This window comes from Festucalex cinctus, chromosome 7, assembly GCF_051991245.1.
Source record: "Festucalex cinctus isolate MCC-2025b chromosome 7, RoL_Fcin_1.0, whole genome shotgun sequence".
Taxonomy (NCBI): Eukaryota; Metazoa; Chordata; class Actinopteri; order Syngnathiformes; family Syngnathidae; genus Festucalex; species Festucalex cinctus.
In genome coordinates, this window is record NC_135417.1 from 973,916 (window position 1) to 997,212 (window position 23,297).

The following is a 23,297-nucleotide window of genomic DNA, read 5'->3' on the forward strand; positions in this document are numbered from 1 at the left end:
AGAGTGAGCAAGGCGAGGAGGAAGAAGCCCGGCTAGCAATGCTCAAACCGGTGGCGGGTGGTGCGTTTGGCACCTGGGCCTACAGCAGGGATTTACTTAACCAGCCTCTTAATATTGCCACCACTAGCATGTCACAATTATAAAATGCATCCGTTCGCTGAAGTCGCTAAAGACAAGTTTTGCCAGTTGAAGTTAACTGTAACAAGTTTGCTCTGACAGACCAATGACATAATCAAGGGCCCTGTGAGGATGAAATCTGATTAGTAAAAGAAAGGGTCTCATTGCAAATGTAGTTTAAGTTACACGGGTCATCACTAACTATCAACTCCTGCTACTAAGGCCATTGGCAGGTTAGATTGACATGGCAACAGAGATATGAAATTTAATTCATGTGAACACGTACTTAGGATATTTTTGTTTGTTTGTTTTCTATAAGTTGTTTTTTTTTCTGAAAGGCACAGGCCAAGAAGCGCCTACCAATTAAGAGCTATTCTTTAGTTCTAGTCAGCACTCTGGAAGTTTGTTTGTGGTTTGTTCTTCTGTGACCACAAAGCTTGGTAAAGAAGAAAAACGTGATGACGATTATCTGGGTCAGTGATGGAAAGCGATCCCTATTGACTACTAAAACTTCTCCCGTAGTTCTAGCCAGCGCTCTAGTAGCATTCTGGACCAGCTGCTCATTTGCCAGATGAACTTTTTTATTTTTCAGCAAGTTACATCCTCACATCAATTTGAGAGCAAACATTTTTTTGTTAGGCTCTCAAAATGAAACACCCTTAATTATGATGATGCATTTACAGCCTAGTCCACAACTAAGGCCATGAAAAAGGACCGATTAGTTCGTTCCACCTTTGTAAAATGTGTCTCATAAGCTGCTACACTTTCTCTACTGTCCAGACGATTTCCCGCCTGAGTGTAGTGCGTCAAGGCAAACAGGAAGTGCTCCCGGCGAGGGGTCCGCGTCGCTGCGGTGCCCTCGGAGGAGGTAGGTAGGCGAGGAGTGACGCGCCAAAGCCGACAGATGGGGTGAGAGGTGGCGTAAGCGAGATGACAGGGGAGTCACAAGGTGCCGTGAGCATGCTCAGTGACACAGGAGAAGGAGGAGAAAGACGAGGAAGAGGAAGATGAGGAGGATGAGGGCGAAAAAAAAAAAAAAACAAGCTGGTGGGAATTCCACCGTCCATTAAACAATTTAAAGAGAGGCTCATTTTCAGAAGGAAGGGGAGGATGCCGCCGTTTGCCAGATAATTCATTCCCTAAATTAATTATTCAGACAGCTGCCTCTCTAGTTCCGCAATAAGAGACAATTTGGTTCCCATGGCAACCTAATAAGCAAGCGGGAGATAAATAAATACATGAATAAATTAATAAACAGACGCTGCCTCTTTTTGAACCCCTCGGGGCTGCCAGCTCTCATCTGCCTCATTTTTTGTTGCAAGGGATTGTGGGCCTGCAAACATGACCAACAAGGTAGAGCGACTCCCTACAACAAGATTGGCTCCATTTTTTTTTTTTTTTATCATCACAGAACACTTAAACATTTTTCTTATCATTAATGCCGCACACACAACGAAAGGAAGGAGTATAGATTGTACAAGGAAAACATGATCTCTTCTCCTACTTCTAGTCAGCTCTCCTTTAAAACATCTGTATTTACAGTCCTACTCCGCCACGAAGGCCATAATGGTTGTAGCAGAAGAGGGGGAAAAAAAATTGAGTTTGAGTACAGGAGAACTCTGATCTCGTCTGCTAGTTCTAGTCAGCACTTGACGCATTCAGGACCAGCTGCGCATCCACTAGAGTATGCGGATGTTTTTTGTTTTGATGACCTGTTAAAACTCTAGAGAGAGAAGCATTTTTCTTACACAGGTTGGCATATGCAAGTCCTCGCTTGTTGTTTTTCTTTGTTTTAATAAAACTTTTGATTATGCCAACTGCGGAGAAGCATTTAGAGTTCCAGTCCACGACCAAGGCCACAAAAGGTCCTTGCATACGACAAAAATACTTCAAGTGCACAACTCTGATTTTTTTTATTTTTTTTATTAGTTCTCCAATCTAACTCTAATCTCTTCCGAGTTTTAGTCAGAGATTGAGTAACAGCAGTAAAATGAAGTCCTGGGTTAATTTTCAAACAAAATCTATATTTAGAGTCCTAGTTCATCACGAAAGCCGGAACAAGCCATGGCAAATGAAAAAAACAAACACAAACAAGTGTTAATGTATATAAGTCTTATCTGTTTAGTTCTAGTCAGCACTCGAATGGCATCAGTGGCAAAAATTACATGTAAACACTAATATATGTCCAACATTTGATTTGCGTTTATATGGTACTTGTTGACCACTAAGGCCATAAAAAGTGCTTGCGAATGACTTAAAATAAATAAATAAATAAATAAATAAGGAGGAGAGAGGAGTTAAAACAGTCCTTTCAAGCACGGATACCACATATGCACAGACACACTCACACACTGAAACTACAAATCACATCGGTCCACTAAAGTGATTCCAGCCAATTAGTCATTTTCAAAACAAGATGGCAGCAGTTGCAGCTATGTCGTCACCCTCACCCCCTCAACCCCCACCTCCACAGACCAATGGTGCTCCCCCTCCTCCCCGCACCCTTCCTTCCACTCCTGGGACTGCCGTGCCAGGCGAGTGCAGGGCGACAGATGGCATACACCAACCCCCCTGCCCCCCGTGCTACTGCGCCACGGCGAACAAACCCCCCACCCCCACACACTCTCAACCTACCCCCCCTCCTCCTCCACTGCCTCCCTTGCCCACCCCCTCTGGTGGACCAGATCAGTGCCATTCTGTCTCATTAGAGCCTGGCTAATTAGCGTAGCCTCTTCCAGGGAGAATGAGCAAGGAAGGAGAGGCATGTGGGGCCGGGGTAAGCGGAGGGGGAGGTGGTGGTCCTGGCGGGGCGGGGCAGCAGTCTCTACTGGTCATTGACGAGTCGGAGGGCTTTGAGCCCGGGTTCCCAGGGTGCTTGTTTTATGACAGCAGGGACTCTGATTCCATCTGTTGTGAAATTCCTCTCAGGAAGCGTCAGGAATGTTGCGACATAAAAGTTGTGACAGAGGAATGAAGCCCACTCGAACCCCACCTCCTCCCCAAGACAACCCGTGTTGCCCCAACCCAATATTAGCCTGCCAAGCGAGCGAGACTTTCCCATTCATGCCAAAGACAACAAAGCGCAAGACCATAAGTGAAATGCAGCACTGATGCAAACAGCGGTCGAGGGCAATTATTTACTCAACTGCAGATGGGAGAGGCGTCCATTTTGGCAAGTCAATGTGGAGTTTGAATTTTAATTTGAACTCATTTGTCGAGGGGCAACTGTTTGAGGAAATATAACAATTCAACGTACGGCTAAAATAAAACTTCTCAAGATTTGAAAAGTCCACTTCCAAGTAGTATGCTTCTCTTCTGTATAGTACTCATAAAAGGTACAAAAAAAAATGACTATTTACCATTGTGTTTACCAATCACAATGGCAGACACAACAAACATCCTTGAGCTGAAACGATGTTAAATCTATTAGTCAAATTTGATTGCCGCTCTCCATGCAATGTCCCATTCGCAAACGTCGATCCTGGAGATGCACATTTCTGGGAAGAGGATGAGAGTGGAGGATGGGCCCGACTGGCAGGAAGCCCAGATGGGGGGTCCTGGAAAATAATGGCTGGGGGAGTGGTGGCGAAGTGGCCTTGCCATTGAACCTGGCACGGTTCTGTTACATCAATGTGTTCAGTTCTAGAAGATCCATGGTGCATGTCAGTGGTTCTGGTTCTAGTGGGCTAGTGTTTCATCCACTGAGAGAGAAAGTGAGGCAGCATAGTGCTCCCTGGAGGAGAATAGCGATAAACACTAGTTTACTGATGCATGCAACTGTGTGCGTGTGCGTGCGTGCAATATATGTCGATGTGCAGACCTCTCTTATTGTATTCTGTGTGTGTTTCGGGGAAAAGAGGGGGAGGGCTTAGTGGCGGTGGGGATGTTGGATTTTTGCCATCCTGTTCCCTCTCAGGGCTCGTAACCATCGCGGGCCTCTGCCAGCCTTTAACTGCACCCCCTCACCCACACACATTCAATGTGGCATTTCCACCGTGCTTTAAAGACCAGGGAGTTCTTCACGTCACCTTCCGAGTCCTCCCAGCAATGATTTACAGTCATAGTAAGTGTTAGCATCATGAGTCATGAGGATCAACTTCTAAATCTGGTCACCAATTGGTACCTCCCTTTTAGGTACTACAAGGTTGGGAGGAGTGCTACCCTGATAGAAGGGTATAGAAAAAGTGTCAGGATACATATATATTGTGATCTGAAATGCAGAAATATGCGATTCTATTTCACCATCGTATACAGTAACCACTAACAGTTTGGCTGAAATTAAGGCTTGATAAACTGATTCATTTAGCCAGTGGAATTAATTCCCTAAAAGTGTACTGAAAACGTAACCTGTAGTTACATCACCTTAACACAATTTTGCATTTTCTCACCGTAAAAGTCATTCTCAAATTGTGGCGCGGGGCCCCCTTGAAGGGTCACGGTAAGATGCCAGGTGGGACCGCGTGTCACCCCGAGGGAACATGCGCTTTTTGCCTTACTAAATTGTAATTTGTACATCCACTACAGTTGGTGGCAGTGGCGCTTTCATTGTCAAAGCGTGCGCAGGGAGTATATTACTTTTGTTGTTGTTGTTGTTGTCTTCAACAATAGATACATTGTTATGCAGAAGTGTACTTAGAACAATTTTATAGACAAATGATACTATTTATAGTCACGGTTGAGAGTTTGGGGCATGAAATATTTTCAACTTCGTAGGTAGGGACATAACAGTAAATAACAGAGAAGTGTGTTAAGCTGTTTGCTGAATGTTTCTCCATCTAACAAGAACATTGCAGAAGAATGTTGCAAGCAACGTTACCGATCTAGTACAAGTGGGGCAAATTTAAGTAACTGGAGAAGAAATGTGATGTCCCAACAGTGATCTCGTTCAATACTTTGCGCTGGATAGCGCGTGAGGAGGGTAAATAAAAGATGCTAAATTTGGGGGAGGAGGGCTTCATATTTCCACCCGCATTGCAGGATTTGTTGGTGGTGAAAGTGAATAAAAGTATAATTGTTTGCCCACGGCGTGAAACTCGACAAGGAGGGAATAACCAAAGATGTGTTTGCGTCACGTTTATGAGGTTTCGTGTGACCAACATCGACACCAAATATCGGGACTGCAAACTCAGGAGCCAGGATGGAGGCGCATTTACTGTATAGGGTCACGCCTGATCGGTTCATTTGCCAGTTGGACCGGCTCGAAGTCGGATCGCGTTTTTACTGCTATAAAAATGTGCTGCTGTCAGATGCTAAACCCAAATACATGTTCGCTAAGGTCTCATCTGTTTCGCTACTTGTAGTTATGTCCCCTTTATGAGCTTTCAGGTCACCATTGCCTGGTACTTTTGCAAGTTGGTAACATATTAAGCGGGCTAACTTTTTTTTTTACTGCAACCAAACTATGCCAAGATTCCACCTGAGATTGATTACTGCGTTCAGACCTGACCAAACGAACCGTATCATTCACACGGAAAATAAAGGCTGCCAAGCGAAGAGTTCAGAGGTGGTGACAGGAGGAAGAGCTGCGATGCTGGCGCGGAAGTGGCAATGCCGGCTGGGTTGGCGAATGGGTGGGAGGGTTTGGAGGGTTGCGGGGTGGGTGGTGGGGGGGGGCGTACCAGCTGCCCGGGGAGCGCCCATTACGAGATGGAGGCAGCGATAAGTGCTCTCCCAGGCCCCCTTTCGCAGGCATAATTAGCACACTTCTTATCTGCTCCTCAATTCACATTCACAGCCGCCCGCCATCAATGAAGCAGGCGGGAATCGGCGGCCAGACACAACCGCGTTCCCCCACAAAAATGCCTCGCACACCCCTTTCTCCCCCTCGTTTTTCCCCACCAACCTTCCATGCAGTCTTTGAACCCTTTGACAAAAAAAACAGTGGTTTGTGCATCAAACTGCAATTTGGTCAAACAAAGCTATCTGCGTGTGTAATCATGCTAATCAGCAGGAAAAAAATAGTCTTTGCAGATATTTCGGGATGATTCCCCACCCCCGGTGATCTATTCCCCCCCTCCTCCTCCTCATTTTTTTTCATCAAGTACAATTGTGGAACTCTTCCAGACTCTCTGAAAATCTTTAATAATAACTCATTATTGCTGCATTTTTTATTTATTTTTTTGTAAATGGCTTTGTTAAACAGTGAGTGAGGGGGTAGCGGTCGCACGTCTCTGCCAGTTTTTAACGACTGCGTGAGAGCATTCGTCTGTGTGGGAAGAATAATATCAACAATTTCAAATCCAAAGCCTTCAATTAGAGGCTCCCCGTGTGTATTTTGTAAGATGATACCTATGTGTGTACCTGGCTTTTGGAGGCGGCCACTTTGGCAAAGAGCGCTTGGGAGACTTTGGCCCGCTTCATCTCCTGCTGGATTTCGTCGTAGATGTTGGAGTTGATGTTGAGGATGCAGCTCTCCGTTTTGCCGTTCCACTCGCTGGGCAGAGGGGATGGCTTCACCTGCTCCCAAAGAGAGACATTTTTCAAACTCCTGAGCATTTCGTTTGGTTCTGGAATTGTCGCTTTATGAATACAGTGGTGCCTTAAGATACTAATTTAATGATTTATGCATTGCAAATCATGTTTCCCAATTGAAATGAATGGAAATACCATTAACCTGCCAAAAAAAAAAAAAAATTGTTTCTAATGCATTTTGTATGGCCTTAGTGATCAAGGAAGACATCACTCACAAGGCAACACACAAAGAAGAATAGTTTCACGACTAAGTGACTCAGTAAGCTACACTGTAATGTTTGTTGCTTAAAAGGGTTATCACTCAGTGACTATCAATGTTATTTGTTAGTCCGTCAATGACATTTTGCTTTGTATATTAGCAATGCTAATAATGCTAATTTAGCATTATGCTAGCGGAAGTTCAGTTACACAACGTGTAATTCTCTTTGTTTTATGTTTAGTTTGACAGCAAAGTAACTAGTAATGTGAACTGGGAGTAAAATAAATGCTTAAAATGTGCCAAACTGCTAACTGTTGTGAAGTGAGTTGAGTTCATTGACACCACAAATATTACATTATTTTTCCTCAAAAGCCAAAGCAAAAAAAAAAAAAAAAAAAAAAAAACACACAAAAAAGCACAACACTCAAATCACTCATATCTAAAAAAAAATGAGTATGCTGAGGCACTCATATCAAGACAACACTTCTTTATTCTAAATATTATTACTATATTGTACTCACAGGAGAAAGGCCCACGGGAATACGAGGGTTCCAGTCTTCGGGCCGCACGCTGTTACAGTCTTCTCTCCGCGGCTGCAAAAATAGACAACACTGCCATTTATTTAAAATACACCACGATGTGTGTACACACACAGCACACACATATTACAAAAAAAAAAACAACACTTTGATATGTTGTACTCTGTGATTTTGTTCTGGCGTGGAGGCAGAAGGATTAAAAAACAAAATCAAATCATCTTCATTCAAGGCGTGTTGCTTCTTGACGAGATTCCTTTGACGAGGCAACAAGTAGCCTGATCAAAGCGGAGAAACTATTAGCATATGAATCATCCTCTCGTACCAGTGAAAAGAACACAACGTCGGCATCAGATTTGACTGGTAGGTTGGCATTACTCTTGGGGCAGTGTTGGGTTAAGACGAACGCTTGTGTTGGGGTGGAGTTGTGGTTTGGGTAGGATAAGGTGTTAGGGTCGTGTATAGGGTTTGTGTTAGAGGGTAGAGGCTAAAACGGGATTAGGATTAGAAGAACTTTTGAACGATGTGGTGGTTAGGGTCAGGGTCCATACCCTGACCTAGGGTTAGGGCAAAAGTTACAGTGGTACAGGAACTCGTCATTTGGTGCTAAGTGTTATGGCGGTGGCACAGGCCAGCCATCATACTGCACGAGCGCCACCACATACCTCCGCATGTGTTTTTTACAAGCCTATAAAAACCTTCCTCTGACTCGGCCTCAATTGCCACCCTGCATGATTTATGTGCGCATATTCACGCTGCATCGCGCCATATATGAGAGGCTGGCAGATGGCCAGAAGTGAGTGTGTGTGTGCATGTGTGTGAATGTGTTTGTAGCTTTGCGAGAATTGCCTCATGTAGGTCTACATGAGAGATGTCAGCAGGCTTTAAATCACGCGGCTAAATGATATCAGCCCGCAGATACGCCACTGATGTCGATTTGAGAATAAGGCCGCAAATTAAAAAGGCGGATTACTTTTTGTCATCGTGCCGCCGGTTTGACAGCTTGCTCAACAATTTTTCGTAATAATGATAAAAAGAATACTGCAATAAAAAGATGGATAAAGTGAGTTGCGCTTTATTGCTAACCACGCTAACTAGCAAGTCAACATTTGCGTTGCAGCTTCTAATTGGATTACACAAGAACCATGGCACCTCCATTTTATGAAGACTAACGTCTCCTGATTGTGCCTCAATTGTCCAGAAATTTCACCAAAGATCACAAATATCTGACCCGTCTTTCCAACACACTTTTGTGTAGTAGTAGGTGTAGCTCAACATGCTGATGTCCTCTGATTGGTCAAGAGAGACATGTCAATTTAAGTAACACACTTTTGGTGTCTATCAATGTTCATAAATAAGTGAGCTTTTTTTCCCACGACATTAGGGGAGTATTAGTGTTACGCTAATAAAGGGAGGGGTTAGGTTAGGGTTAGGTCAGGTTAGGCCAGTGTAAGGGGAGTGTTAGAGTAATGCAGGTGTTAGGGTGGAGCTAAGGTAGGGTTAGGCAAACGAAAAATTAGGGTTCATGAAGGAGATGATTTAGTGTCGAATTGGTGTTAGGGAACTGTATGGCTAGTGTTAGAGTTGTTTAGGGATAGAGTTAGAGTTAGGCCAAGATTCAAGAGTCAAGTAAAGATTGTGTAAAGTTCTGCTTAGGTTCCTAAATATCGTGGCAATTGTACTAACGACTACAAGAGTAAAAAGGCAAGACAGCAAACAAGGATTCTCAACAAACAGCCTTCTTCTTTAACTTGGGTGTTCTCTCCCGTTGACTGAACTGACACTTAAACACAGTTAGCCTGAATGTGAAGATGAGCTTTGAGCTGCAAAGTGGTCGGTCCCGCTGGAGTGCATCTCCACTGCTTCACAATCACACTTTTGACTTTCTGTGACGGTGCGCAGCCATTTAAAAAGAGGGGCGGGTGGGGGTACAGTTTGTAGGTGGGCGGCTATGCGAAAACAAGACAGAGGAAGTCATTGTGGGCTGTTCTCAGCGGCAGGATGCTGCTGACAAATGCACTTCTCCTCGCACGTAGTGTTCCTTTAAACACGGATCACTGACTCGAGTTGTGTAGTTGTACATTTGGTCTTAATTCCCTGACTGCGAATCAGCTAACTGAAGAAAAAAAAAAAAAAGCCAAAATACAACCATTGTTTCCTTTGCGAGGGATGTAAAAAATCATGGCATGCAATATGTTAAACAATGTTGAGTAAATACTGGTAAAATTCATACTCAACAATTTTGTAGTTCGTCTGTAACTGATCTACAGATATGTGAATAGAGGGTACCGGTAATCTGCAGATTTAAGCGGACATTTTATGGTTATTTTGACCAGCTAATGGGGTCCCAAAAAGGCAAATTTATCCTCGAGATTTTGTGCAATTGGCACCTAAATTTGAAAATTATATATTCTAGACAGATGGAACACACTACACTTATTTGTCATAAAATAATAATGAAAAAAAGATACATTTTCACGTAGCAACATGACATTTGTTGGCATGTCTATCACAAATAGACCAACAAGTCTCAGGTCTCTACGTTGAGAAAGACAAAGGAAACTTGCCATTAGCTATGAAGCCAACAGTTTACGGTTTGATGACGCTATGTAGCTCCTCCTAAAATTTCTTAAAGTCAGCCCCAAAACCAGTTTGATTTCAGAGCATGAAATTTAGTAGGCATGTTTATCACAAGCAGAGCAAAAATGTCAGGACAATCACAGGACGTCTGTCATTTTAGTTTAAAGCAAACATTTTAGGGTCATTTTGGAACTTTCCAGGGGTTTGCTAAAGACAAACGTTTCCACTAAAAAAAAAAAAAAAACATTCTAAATTTTAACAATTCAACCCCTGAAACCAGCAGACAAAGAAAAAAAAAAGACTGAAGAAGCCATATCATAAAAGACACAGGTGGTCTGCCATTTTGGTTTGAAGTGGACATTTTGGCCATTGAAAACGTATCAAATAGATTTTGTCTTGGCTAACAAATTTGAAGCCTGTATTCTACACAAATGGATGACGCCAAACTGTGAATAAATTTAATTTGATTTGAAGCAGTCAATTTAGGGTGAATAATTTAAGGTGAATAATTTTATGTTAAACTGTGAATGTTTTCAAGTATTCAAAGCGGCCGTTTTAGGGTCATGTTTACAATTTCGATGAATCAACAACTCTAATAAGTCAGCTAACACAGAGTAATTGACTGCCTGCACCTGAACGGGCCGGCTGGGGGGTGTGCTGATGAGTGGGGCGGCGCCCATGGCGGACGCGGCCGTCAGACTGCGCTCCCTCTCCTCCTGGTAGATGCGGTCGCGCTCGGCCTCGGGCAGCTGCAGGAAGTTCTGCATGGCGCGCAGGTTGACCAGCAGTGACTGCGAGGCTGTTTTTGGGTCCTCTTCTTTGCGCAGGATCTCAGACAATAAGCCCTGCGGGACACCCAGACAAGCAGAGTTAAAGGAAAAGAAGAAAGAAAAACTTGTCACAAAGTACTGGCTGCGTCTTATATGTGGAATAAAATAAATAAAGAAAGAAAAACTTCATAGTCTTCATAAGTTGCCAGAGGTTGAAAAGTGGTCAAGTTGGCAAGACGGACGAGAACTGTGGTAACTTGAAAGGAAGTGTGGTCATTTCTAGCAAGTACTGGCTGTGTCCTACTCGAGACAATAATCTACTGTGGTCTTCATATTCCAGATGAAAAAACGGTTATGGTGCTACCAAGAGGCTTATAGCAACATTAAAGGAGCTGAAAATACTGGCTGTGTCGTACATGTGACATATGCCAGGGGAGACACTGGTCAGGTTGGCAAAACGGAAGTGGCCTAAAGAGTCAAGACATTTTCTGGCAAGTTCTGGCAACGTAGTAACAATCTACCATATTCTTCAGTGCCAGGGAAGAAAATTGGTCAGGTTGGCAAGACGGAATAGGCCAACTGTACCATTAAAGCAGCTGTGGGAATTGCTGCAGCGTAAAGGCTGTCTCCTACTTGTGAAAACAATCTACTGTAGCCTTCATATGACTTTGAAGAAAACCGGACAGCAGGGCAGATGGTGAGTTACATGGTAAAACAATCTACCATAGTCTTCAAAAGCCACTGAAGAAAACCCGGCAAACGTATTGTTCAGAAATAAGACCAAAACAACATGTTTTTGAGAGGGGAAAAAAAAAAACAATTTAATGATCATTCCTGGAACACAAACCAGTGTGAAACTGGTTTCAAAGCCTTGCTGGCAATCGCGGACATATTCTTAGCAGTGTGACACAGCTGGCAATCAGCATGTCCTCTTGTTTACTCGTCAATAGAGCTCGATGTTGCCTGATTGGCCCTTTTTAGGCATTTTTCAATCGCATGATGCGCAATTCTCTGTCAATAGGTGTGATTTACTATGAAAAAGTGACGGAGGTAATATGTGGTGATCTGTAGCCCTTTTTTAGTTTAGTTGTCAAACATTCAGCCATGTTGGGGTAAAAGCAAAAACTTTTTTTTGTCTCATTATTAAATGTCCACAAAAGATGCACTAGTGGACTCAATTACAGAGTCATACACTGGGCCGTTGTTATTATTCTTAACTCAAACAAATCGCAATTTTGAAGGCTTTTCCATACAAAAGAAATAAACCAAGAAAAAAAAATCCATCCCCTGAAGCCAATTGTATTTGGCAACATGAAATTTGGCAAGCATGTCTAATCAAAGTAGACCAAAACAAAAAACAAAAAAACAAAAAAAAAAGTCTCAAGAAGCCATTACACAAAGTCCACCATATTGGTTTCAAGTGGCCATTTTAGGTTCAATTCCAATGTTTCTTGGCTGGGTAACACCCCCTTTTTCCCTTTTTAATTTCAGCCCCCGGAATCAGCTTCACCGAGCACCATGCAATTTAGTAGATATGTCTATCATGACTACAAACCACCAAAGAAGCCTCAAGAATCCATGCCTGAAAAAGAGACAGCAGTTTTGGCTTTTATGGTAGTGTCTCCAGGTTGCCCTTCAAAGGCACACTTGTCAGATTTTGTCAAATTGCTACCAAATTGTAACTGCGTATACGACACAGATAGGGGAATCTTTATGTCACTGTGGGTATGGCAGCAAAGTTTGTCAAGTCACCATAAAAAACTAAACTAATAATTCAAGAAGTCAGATCCCGTTTCACTTATGTCTTTCTTATAGTCAAGTCAACAAACCAAGTGGCCATTTTATGGCCAAGTTTTGGCCAGTTCCAGCCAGAGGTCCTTCAAATATAAACTCGTCTTAGAGATTGTGCCTGTTTGCCACCAAATTTGAAAGACGTACACTAGAGTAAACAGATGGCTGACACCAAATTGTCTTCAGTTTTTTTCATTGCGTGTGGGCGGGACAGGGCAGCCAAGTTTGACTGTCCATAAATCACCTCCTCAGCTCCTCCCCGAGCTTCCCCAACAACACATCCACCTGTACCTCAGCCGCCGCTTTTATTTAAAAAAAAAAAAAAAAAAAAAGCAAGCTAATAAATAATCCTCCAAAGACAAACTCTCAGACAGCATACAAGGCCACATTCCTCGATCTGCACAGATAACAGATTGTTGTTTGTGTGGGAGACAGTACATATTGTACTTGGGGTGGAAGCGCATAACTAATAGATTCTTATCACGTTGTTTTACTTTCATAGGGGAGTCATAATAGAGTTGTACATCTTCACAAGCCAAACACATGTTAGTATAATATGAGAATTAGGCTTCATGTACAGCATGTGAACAACGAAGGAGTGTGAGAATGACCTGCAAAGACATCTGAATACGCTGTAATTGGAAAGCCCAGCCCATGGTTAATCATTAAAAAAAAAAAAAATCCTATTTTATGAGAAAAAAAAAAGATGAAAAATTCCTATTGCAAATTATGGGTTTTTATTTATTTAAATCAGACTTTATTCTTATTCAACATTCCTAAAACAAAAAAAAAACAAAAAAAACAAAAAAAAAAAACAATTTTTTATCTCTTTTCCCTTAAGAATGTTTCATCTGAACAAAAACGAGAATTTTTACCACGATAAATGACATAACTTCTCATAAGAGTATAAACTTTTTAGCTAATAATGTGACATTACTACTAGTCTTGAAAAAAAAGCACACAACTGCCACCTCACCTGAGTTCTGTTGAAGGCCACTCGAGCGAAGACAGCCTGCGATATCCCTGCCCGCTTGAGCTCGTCGCGGACCCACTGGTAGATCTCGGAGGACACCTCGGTGTTGGATCCCACCTGGGGCTCCAACGGCTTGCCGTGCGAGCTGCGGTTGACGGGCGGGTGGTTAAGGTACTGTTGTGACAGCGACTGCTGCGCCAACAGACGGTTGACGGCGTACTGCTGGTTGAGGATCTGTGCCATCACCAGCTGCTGGTTGACCAGCTGGGGGCTGATGGGCGTGGACACCAGGCCCGGGTGGTGCAGGCCGGGGGGCATCTGTCGCCCGCCCGCCTGGCCCCCACTGTGCTGCGGGGGCGGCGGCGGGGCGTGGGATAGCGGGGGCACCGGGGACGAGGGCGTCTGCTCCGCCGTGCTGCCCGGGATGGGCTGCTGCTGCTGGGAGAAGCCCAAGTGGTTGTGGTTGTGGTTGTGGTTGTGGTTGGAGCCGGGCGGAGACAGGTCGGACAGGCCGTCCATATCGGCTGGAGGGAAGATGATAGGAAGAGGGCGGATAATATGGACATGACGGGAAATTCAAAATAGTGAATATGCTAAACAAATAAACTCATTTATCAATCACTACATTTGGATTTTTTTCTAACAAGGCTGCAACTGCAACTGTTTAGCATGGATATTTCTAATTAAAATCTTAATGCCCGTCTTAATCGCTAATTTGAAATTCTAAGCCTCGTTTGAAACCCTCAACTTAGTTTGAAAGCCGAGCCCTAACCCCAGGTTTACACCGGATGCGGTTGCGGTGCGGTGCGTCTTGACTGCGTGCTCCGGACGCGTCAATTTTTTGGTCAATCCACACCGGCTCCGCACAGCTGCGGTCCGGCAGCTCCGTCGCCGCCCACTTCCCAACGTGTCTCGCGGGGCCGCGCGCGCGCGATCATGTGGCATTTCACAACGACAAACATACAGAAAGTCTGTGCTCAACAGAGAAGCAGAAAGAGAGGTGGACTTCTTTTGATTTAACCTTTTCTTCTTCTTCTGCTATGAGATTCCATGCAGCATCCTTTTTTGGTTGTCCTTATAAAAAGGATGTACCGTGTCATATATTATTTTGTGGTTTTCCACCTCCAATATAAACCTCTCCTCGTCCATGTTCGCTGGTGTCTAAACCATGAATGAGCACATGGCCCGGCGACGCCCACGTCACGTTTTGCTGAAAAGCTTGCGAAATAGGAGCTGGCGAGTGTTTTATTCTGAAAGGTAACCGGAAATTTATTTTGAAACTGCGTCGGTCTTCCTGTCCCGCTCGATGTGTTTTGTGCTACCTTGCCATTTGCCGGAGACCTACCGCTGCGGCGTCCGGCAAAAATAGAAAATAGGTCTATCCTTGCGGAAGGCCTGCGGCACGCCGCAGCTGAGACGCAGTCGACGCGCAACGCACCCGCAAGCGGTGTAAACTGCACCATTCGAATGAATGGAATCTAATTGCTTGCGTTGCCGCACCGCACCGCAACCGCATCCGGTGTAAACCCGGGGTTACCCAAAACCATAGTTGAAACCCTAATCCTAGTTTGAAAAAATACTTTGAAATGTTAATCCCATTCTGTAACTCTTAACCTTAGTATAAAATATTAATTTGAAACCCTAATCTGAAACTACTAACCTTAGTCTGAAATCCTACTTTGAAACCCTTGAATCATAACCCTAATTTGAATCCCTACTTTGAAACATTAACATGAAAATTGTATTTTGAAGTAACCGCAATTTCAAACTTTAATTTGAACCACTGTCAAACCAGACTTTGAAACCTATCTCATGGTCTAGAAACACAAATTTTAAACCATATCTCACGATTAAAATCCTTATTTAAATCTCTAAATCTGAAATCTTAGGTTGAAAACACAAACCTGAGTTTGAAATCCTCATTTAAAACCTTATCTTCGGTTCTGAGGCCACAATGTCATTAATAAGTTTGTATAAAAGACGTTCTCCACGCATAACATTTGTTGCAGATGATAAACGGCGCGTTTGTCTTTGGACGTAAATGTGGCCTTTTCACAGAAGCGTGGGGGCCACATTCATAAGTGAACACCTCCACACTCCGCATTCATACATCCTGATGAAAACGTCGCTACAACATACAGTATGTTTTAAGTAGATGATGAAGATTAAAAACGCGTGGACCTTTTCCAAAAATACCCACAATCGTCGCACGCGTCTCTCGACTGTCAGCAAGCACAAAGCGAGCGGCCGAGATGAGTCTATTGAGCGTTTGTCAAAAACAAATGACGACGGAGGGGGGTGAAGGGGGTTAGTGGGAGGAATTAAAAAAAAAAAAATCATCCTGGTAATAATCACGTCTTCTTTCCCCGTAATCCCTGCCATTCCCGGGTCTCTGATGGTATGACTTGTATGTGAATGTGTATGCGTGTTAGTGCTGGGGGGCATTGCCATGCAAATTGAATAGAGAAAAGGAGCATGCAGTCCCCGAAAGGAGGAGGAGGAGGAGGAGGAGGAGGAGGAGATGGAGGTCCCTCTTGTGGAATGGTGCCACAAAAGAGCCCTGGATTAAAGGCACAATGGGAACGTGATGTGGGCCGCGGGGGTGAAGAAGTGAATGAAGAAGGGGTGAGGTTAGATGAGAAATGAGTAGGGATGGGACCTGATAAGAATTTAGTGAACCTGATTTCATTATCAATACTGCTGCTACGTGCTGCAAAGTATTTTTATTTTTAGGAAAAAAAATACTATTTTATGAATAAAAATGAGGAAAATTTCCTCAAATTTCAACTTTAAAAGCCTTTTTCACACTGCACTTAGGAGGGTGCATCACGCTGTCACCAAACCACATTCATTAAATATGTGATGCGAGCATGCGACGGCATGTGGTGTTGCGTCACAGTGAGACGCACAAGATAGGGTTCAACTTGGAAATGCTGTTGTGGTGACATCAGACACTGCATCCAATAAGAAAGGGGTTGGCGGAGTGATTTCCGACTGTTAACAGCAATACACCAACCAGCGGGAAAAGCCTCCATCTACTTCTTGAGGCCGCTAAGCAATCACTTGCAAATATGGTAAAAGTTGAACCAGAGCACCAAGGTGAACACCAAGACAACCAAGTGCAGTGTGAAAAGGCCTTAGCAATGTATAATGAATTTTTACTGTGAATAAGTATGACAACCGTTAAAATAACATTTGATATTGGGGGGAAAAATTTCTTATTGTGTTTTTCGAAAAAAATAAAATAAAAACTAAAAATGAAAAAAGGCTATTTTTTTATGTTGAAGATTAATATATTTCTTTTGTAGTTTTTCCTCTGAAAAATAAACATCTTCAAAAGAATTTTGAATTGTTTTAAGTTCACATGTACATCTATAATTTGACCATTTTATTGGAAATCAACACTGACATATTCTTGTATTCATTCATTAATTACTAACCCTGTAATTGATTACGTTATATATTTTCTTTTCATAATCAAATCCCCAGCACTAATTTAAATACACCGGCATCCTTCATACTGTGAAGTGTGTGAAGTGTATGTGTGCGTGTGCATGCGCCCAAAACATACCTAGTGCATTAACACGGGGGCTCTCCCGGAGGACGCATGTTCCCAGGTAGCCCTCCAGCTGGGAAGGTTGGCGGATGCCTACAAAGGTAGAGGAAGACACACACAAAAACACAAAAAAAAAAAAAGAGAGTGGCGTGAGGGAAGAAAGCACAATTAATACGGCAGGCACATCAGTTATAGCAGCAAAGTATTTCCTTCTCTCGAAACATTAGTGAGATCTTGGGCTGAGACGGCATGATGTCAGAACCATAGTAGCGATTTTGATGCTTAAAACAGAACATTTGAGTAAGACAGGTTTGTTAAAAAAAAAATATTAGTTGGAATTGCAATTGTGTCAGACTGTCAGCATTAACATGTGCATAGTCATTTTCACCTATTAAACTAAACCTACTTGCTTAGCAACTAGTTGCTAGTCACTAATGCTGGAAACAATGTCAGTATAATTTTTTTTTTTTAGCGTCCTTAATTAGCGATTGAGCATGATTTGTGTTGATGTTGGTGGCAACAGTTTGTGATGCCAATTTAGACTTAAACCAGGCTACCAGTCAGGAAGCAGAGTCAAGCTAGCCGCCACGTACTACCATGAACTTAAAAATAAAAGCGCACCACGGCACTGATGTCCATGGCGCGTATGACTGTATTTGGGAAGATTTTATTTTGAAGATGGCCTTCTCACCGTGGTGGCAGTGTGTTACTGCCATGCATAGCATTGTTATTGCTGGTTTGACTGTTAACCATGCCGACTCATGCAATCCAAACGAAATGCAGAAAGTGCTTTTTTTTTTTATACAAGAATTACTCAAGGCTACCAACTGTGTGAATTATTGTGCAATGGTATACTATGCTATCTATGCTGTGAGTGGGTGTTCTTAAAAGGGTGTGCCCAGTAATGTTCCCACAACTTGATGAGATCGCGTCGCGGTGTCACATGTAATTATCAACGCTGTCATCTCAACCAAGAAGAAAAGATTGTGCTAGAGATTGCAAAGGCTAATATCTTAGCATCTTAGAACACATTAATAAACAAAAACAAACAAATGAATAAATACAGATATCCCACAAGTGGTCTAGTTTGGGTGAATCTGCAATTCAATATGAAACTTAAAAGTGAAATAAAAATCATGCAATGTTCCATGCAACATTGATGTGAAGATCTTCTACAACAAAAACAACACAAAATGTTTACAACTGAATACGAGTTCAGTGTTTATGCTAAATTAACATAGAGTTGTCCTGGGCAGCAATAGCTGTTCACAAGTGTCATACAACACAGATGTGAAGCCGGAATTAAAAAAAAAAAAAAAAAAAAAAAGTACACAATTGAATTTTAGTACATTGTAAAAATGAAAAGAAAAAAAAAGAAAAAAGAAAGGCGGAAAAAAGCCCAAGGCCTCCATTTGTTTGCGGCGTGATTGGATCAAATCAAAGCAAAGTCAGCTCAGCTGTTAAACAGTGTGGCGTAATCTCAAATTATTAGATAACAAGATAAAAACGTGTCGGCCGCTTCATCTGACAGCAGTGAGACAAAGACACACTTAGTCAGACAACATATTGTATTAGTGCGTCCATGTGTGTGTGTGTGAAGGACAAAAGTGTGTGTGTCACATTTTTGTAAAAACCCACCCCGCACGGTTCTGCTTACCCATCATATCTTTTGTCTTCTTGAAATGTTTATACCAGCGCCCGAATTCTTGACACTTTGCCGCCGACACATTTGCATAGTAAGTGCTGTTGACAATGGAGGAAATCATACTCTGAAAGAGAGATTGATTGAAAGAAAGAGAGAGAGAGAGCGAGAGAGAGTGAGAGAGAGTGAAACAGACAGACAGAAAGACATTAGAACCCCATCGTGGAAAAAAAAAAGAAAAAAAAAAGGGGACAAAATGTTTGTGAAACAAGCAGCGAGGAAAACAAAACTTGACAAGAACTTAGAAGTAATACAGAAAATAAAGCAGTTCATAGATGTCAGGAGTTGGTATTGACTCCATGCAACACAGATGTGACATGGTTCTTAAAAACAGTATTGACAAAACTCTTAAGTTCAATGATTGCTACAATGAGCGTATACATTCCAAATGGACCTGGGATGGAATAGCAGTTCACGGGTGCCATGCAACAGAGATGTAAAGCATTTGTCAGAAACAATGGCCATACAACTAAATATGAGTTATGCAATGTTAGTACTAGACCATATGAAGTCAAAAGGTTCACAGGTGCTAGAAATTTATTTTGACTTCATGCAATACAGACATGAAGCATTTATTAGAAACAGTGCCCGTAGTCCGTACAACTTTTTGTGTGTGTGTGCGTGTGTGTTACTACATAAACAGTAAAATGGTCCTGGGTTGGAATAACAGTGAGCCAGACGATGGTGGCCTCCATGCAACACAGATGTGAAGCAGTAATCAGAAACACTGCTTTTGCAACTAAATCTTATTTCAGTGATTTTAATGCTATAATAACTATATACACTACTGTACAGTCCAATGTTCCTGAGATAGACTGGTAGTCCACCAGTGCCATGCAACACAGATGTGTAGCAGTTGTAAGAAAACGTGTTTCTACAACTGAACAATATTTTTGGTGGTTTTAAAGCTACAGCGACCATATGCAGCTCAGCGGTCGTAGGCTAGTATAGCAATTCACATGCAGGGCAACACAGGTGTGAAGCAGCTATCAGAGTGCTCATACAACTAGGTCTTAGTTTTGTGAGTTCATTAGCAGTCCTCGGATTTTAGAGGTGGTGGTCTACTCTTTGCAACAAAGATATGAAGCATCTCAGAAACAGTGCCTACAGAAATGTTTAGTTTACTGATTTTAATGTCACGAAGACCATCAACAGTCCAATGGGTCTTGGGCGTGAATAGCAGATAGCCAGAAGTTGGTGGACTCCATGCAACACAGATGTGCAGTAGTTACCAGAAACAGTGCTTAAACATGTAGTGACAGCAGACGACAAGGCGACAGTGGTACAACAAAGCAAGATGACATTTTGAGAGCAAAGAAAATCAAGAAAAGTAAGTGAAACACATCAGGCATGCAAGCAGATTGGGTCTGGTACAACTAAGTCAAATGACAAAAGGCCTTTGCCTGTTCTCCTTTTTATCAAATGCCACCGAGTTTGTCTGAAGTATTTTCTTTTCATTTAATCACTTGGGGAAGCTGTGCATCTGTTGAACGGCAAAGAGATCTTTACCTTCAGAAGGCCGGCACGTAGTCATTTAATAATAATAATCGCAGCAGCTGGCTTGGTTTGAACAATCTGTTGGCAACTCGGACTTGAAGGAGTTGGAGGGTCACGGAGAGCATGTCGACCACGAGCTCTCGTCTTATCGCATCACATCGGACCTCCGCCCTCCTCCTCATCCTCACCTTCCTCTTTCCTCGGAAATAAGCAAAGAGATTCTTCTCCTCCTCCGTGGCGGCTTTTCATTATTAAAATGAATGTTTTAACACCTCACTGGCCTCCGGGTGAATATCAAGGTTGGCGCGGGGGGGGGGAGAAAAAACACTTTTCGATCATCATACATATTCAAAAGAGCCCGACCATCTGTTTTCAAATTACAGGTATATGCCGTCTTTATCATTTTCCGTAATGTATGCGCTGGGGGAGGTTGCTGGCGAGCACAGCAAGCTCCACCGCAACGCTGATGATGCTCCTTGCCAACAATGGGAGATGATCCCTCAACTCCTGACCTACTCGTCACCCCGCTCACTTTTTTATAATATAATACATGAGGGTGGAAACCTGTGCCAAATGTATGTACACAAAATAGACACAAAAAAAATAATCTTTCTAGCTACTGGTCCAGAATGCTGCTGCTAGAGTGCCGACTAGAACTCCACTGCTAGAAACAACTCTGATTCAACTGTATGAGAACTTATAACCACATGTTTGGACAAGAAGTGGAACCAAAATGAGGGGGAAGCCCTCCATCTAGCAGCTAGTTCAGGATACTACTAATCGAGTGCCAACTAGAAATACACGCCACTGTTATTAATAAATGATTACTCTTTAAGAACAATCTGACTTGAGACAAGAAGTGTCTGTTGTATGCGTTTTTCATGTTTGTCAGGGATCAAGAAAGATATATATATTTTTTTAAACCTAGTAGATGTGCTGCTGGTCTAGAAAACTGCTAATTGAGTGCTGACTAGAAGTTATGAAACAGTAGCGAAACTACACTTAAAAAAAAAAAGTGCTTTACATTTGCTAAAGATGGTAAGGCCACCCTCATAAGTAAGGGTGTTTTATTTTGAAAATCAATGGCAAATTAAAGCGATACTTGACTCATTGAGCCATTTTCAACATTAAGTAGAAGGTAATATTTTCTCTGTAATTAATGTGATAACTAATTTTTCCATGAACAATTAATACTTTTAAAAACTAATTTTGCCACTTGCTGTCGACTGAAGATGACATAACCTGTGCTCTAGAAACAGGTAACGACCAATTTATAATTTTTCTCAGATTACCCGAGTGCTGACTACAACTTCTATGACAGCAGTGACTTAGAGAGAGTGCAGATGCAAGAATGTGAGAATGAGAAAGCGAGAGACTGATGGCTGCTTCTCAAGTGCTGACTGGAACTAAACTACATTGCTGTTGATAATAGTGATTCCTCAATGACAACTGCAATCACATTTTTGACAACAAGTGTCTGTCATCTGTGGCATTAATGTTCCCATAAGACTCATCAATTTCCCTCAGGGAAAAATAAAAATTAACTTTAATTTTGAAAGTTATGGAGGACCGAGTACCAACTTGTGCAATCAAAATTCCTCAAATTCGGTACACAAATTAGTGTAAGCATGACATCTGTGCAGCTATTTACCAAGCAGATGAGCAGCTGGTTCAGAATGCTGCTTCTCAAGCGCTGACTGGAACTTATGTAACAGCAGTGATTGTATAGAATTCAAAAGTCACAAAAATTGGACTTAGGCACTTTTCACTGGATGGTGATGACATGCTGAATAGGTGGAGACTCCATTTCAAGCAAGGGTGTGTTTATTTATTTTTATTTATTTATTTATTTTAGGTTCACGGACTCCATGCAACACAGATGCAAAGCAGCTATCATTCAACAACTTATATAACTAAATATATCAGAGAGTTTTAATGCTACGTTGATCATACAAAGTCCAATTGTCCTGGGCTGCAATAGAAAGTGCCAGAAGTTGCTGTTGACCGTTTGACTCTATGTAAAACTGATGTGAAGCAATAGTCACAAACTCTGATTTATGTCCATACAGTATATTAGTCTTATTTTAATGCTATAGTGACCATATATAGTACAGATTAATGATATTTCTCTTTACTAAATATTGGTGACCATAAGCAGTCCTACGCAACCGGTTTGTAGCATATGTCCAATCAATGTATATCTAGTGACACCTAGGGAGGGGTGGCGGCCAATTAGCGTCGTCTGGGTGGGGGTTGGACTCTGAGGGCATTTGGTGCTCAAAAATTGGAGGCGAGCAGGATGAGGCACATTCGGACACGCGGCGTATTACAAAGCCGCCTTTTGTGGCTCCGCTGAAAAGCCTTCATTCAATTTGAGTTAAGCTGAGTGGAGGGTTAGCAAGGCAAAATATTCCTTTTAATGGCTCATACATTTATGCATGACGGCCTTCTTTATTTTGTCCTATTGGATTTTAGCCTTTTTATCTCAGCTTTTAATGTAGTGAATCGTAGTGAGTCGGCCGCTACCTGGCTTAGCCTCCCCGAATTCCCCTCCAGCCAGACCTCCATGTTTTATTTACAGTGTATCTGGGCTAAGGCTCCCTAGCTCTCTCTTATGCCATCTCTCTTTCCCACCCCCCAAAAATCTTTTCCAAGGCTGGTTCGCCATCGCCGCCATCTTTGACACAGATGTTCTAATAAACGCTGCTCATTAATCAGCCCTCTCCCTCAATACATCACGCCGGCTCTCTCACGGGGGGCCTGGCCTCGTAATTGTGTGTGTGTGCGACACACAACAACAACAACAACAACAACAACACAACACAGACACATGCACCAAAACCATGTGATCACGCCTTTGGTGCCATTGGGATAGGTCTGTTACAAGATGTCAACAGGTAACATGGTTCCGCACCTGTGTGTATAAAGTGTGTGTGCATGCGTGATAGCCATCTGCAGCTCACTGAGCTTATCAGCAGGACCAGGAAGTGGCACTGGGCGACTATCGGGCCTCAACATCTACGCTGTTCCCATCAAGGGAGGCAGGAAGTGTGTGTCGTGCGGCGTCTCACACACTCACGTTTGTCTTTGTATCATCGTGGGGAC

At 42.6% G+C, this 23,297-nt stretch overlaps 1 protein-coding gene across 5 annotated transcripts in view; it reads right to left on the minus strand.

Annotated features, from left to right (window-relative positions):
* The window catches only part of satb1b (SATB homeobox 1b), a 99,937-nt gene that overhangs the window by 13,529 nt on the left and 63,111 nt on the right, over nucleotides 1-23,297 (minus strand). For 4 of the 5 annotated variants that reach the window (XM_077527550.1, XM_077527551.1, XM_077527553.1 and 1 more), the window contains 6 exons: nucleotides 18,651-18,762; nucleotides 17,009-17,086; nucleotides 13,441-13,961; nucleotides 10,536-10,748; nucleotides 7,309-7,380; nucleotides 6,418-6,573 (listed from right to left, as the gene is read on the minus strand). In XM_077527550.1, the coding sequence (XP_077383676.1) occupies nucleotides 6,418-6,573; nucleotides 7,309-7,380; nucleotides 10,536-10,748; nucleotides 13,441-13,961; nucleotides 17,009-17,086; nucleotides 18,651-18,762 (1,152 nt within the window). The remainder of the gene's footprint in view (nucleotides 1-6,417; nucleotides 6,574-7,308; nucleotides 7,381-10,535; nucleotides 10,749-13,440; nucleotides 13,962-17,008; nucleotides 17,087-18,650; nucleotides 18,763-23,297) is intronic. The other variant, XM_077527552.1, reaches the window with a different exon arrangement.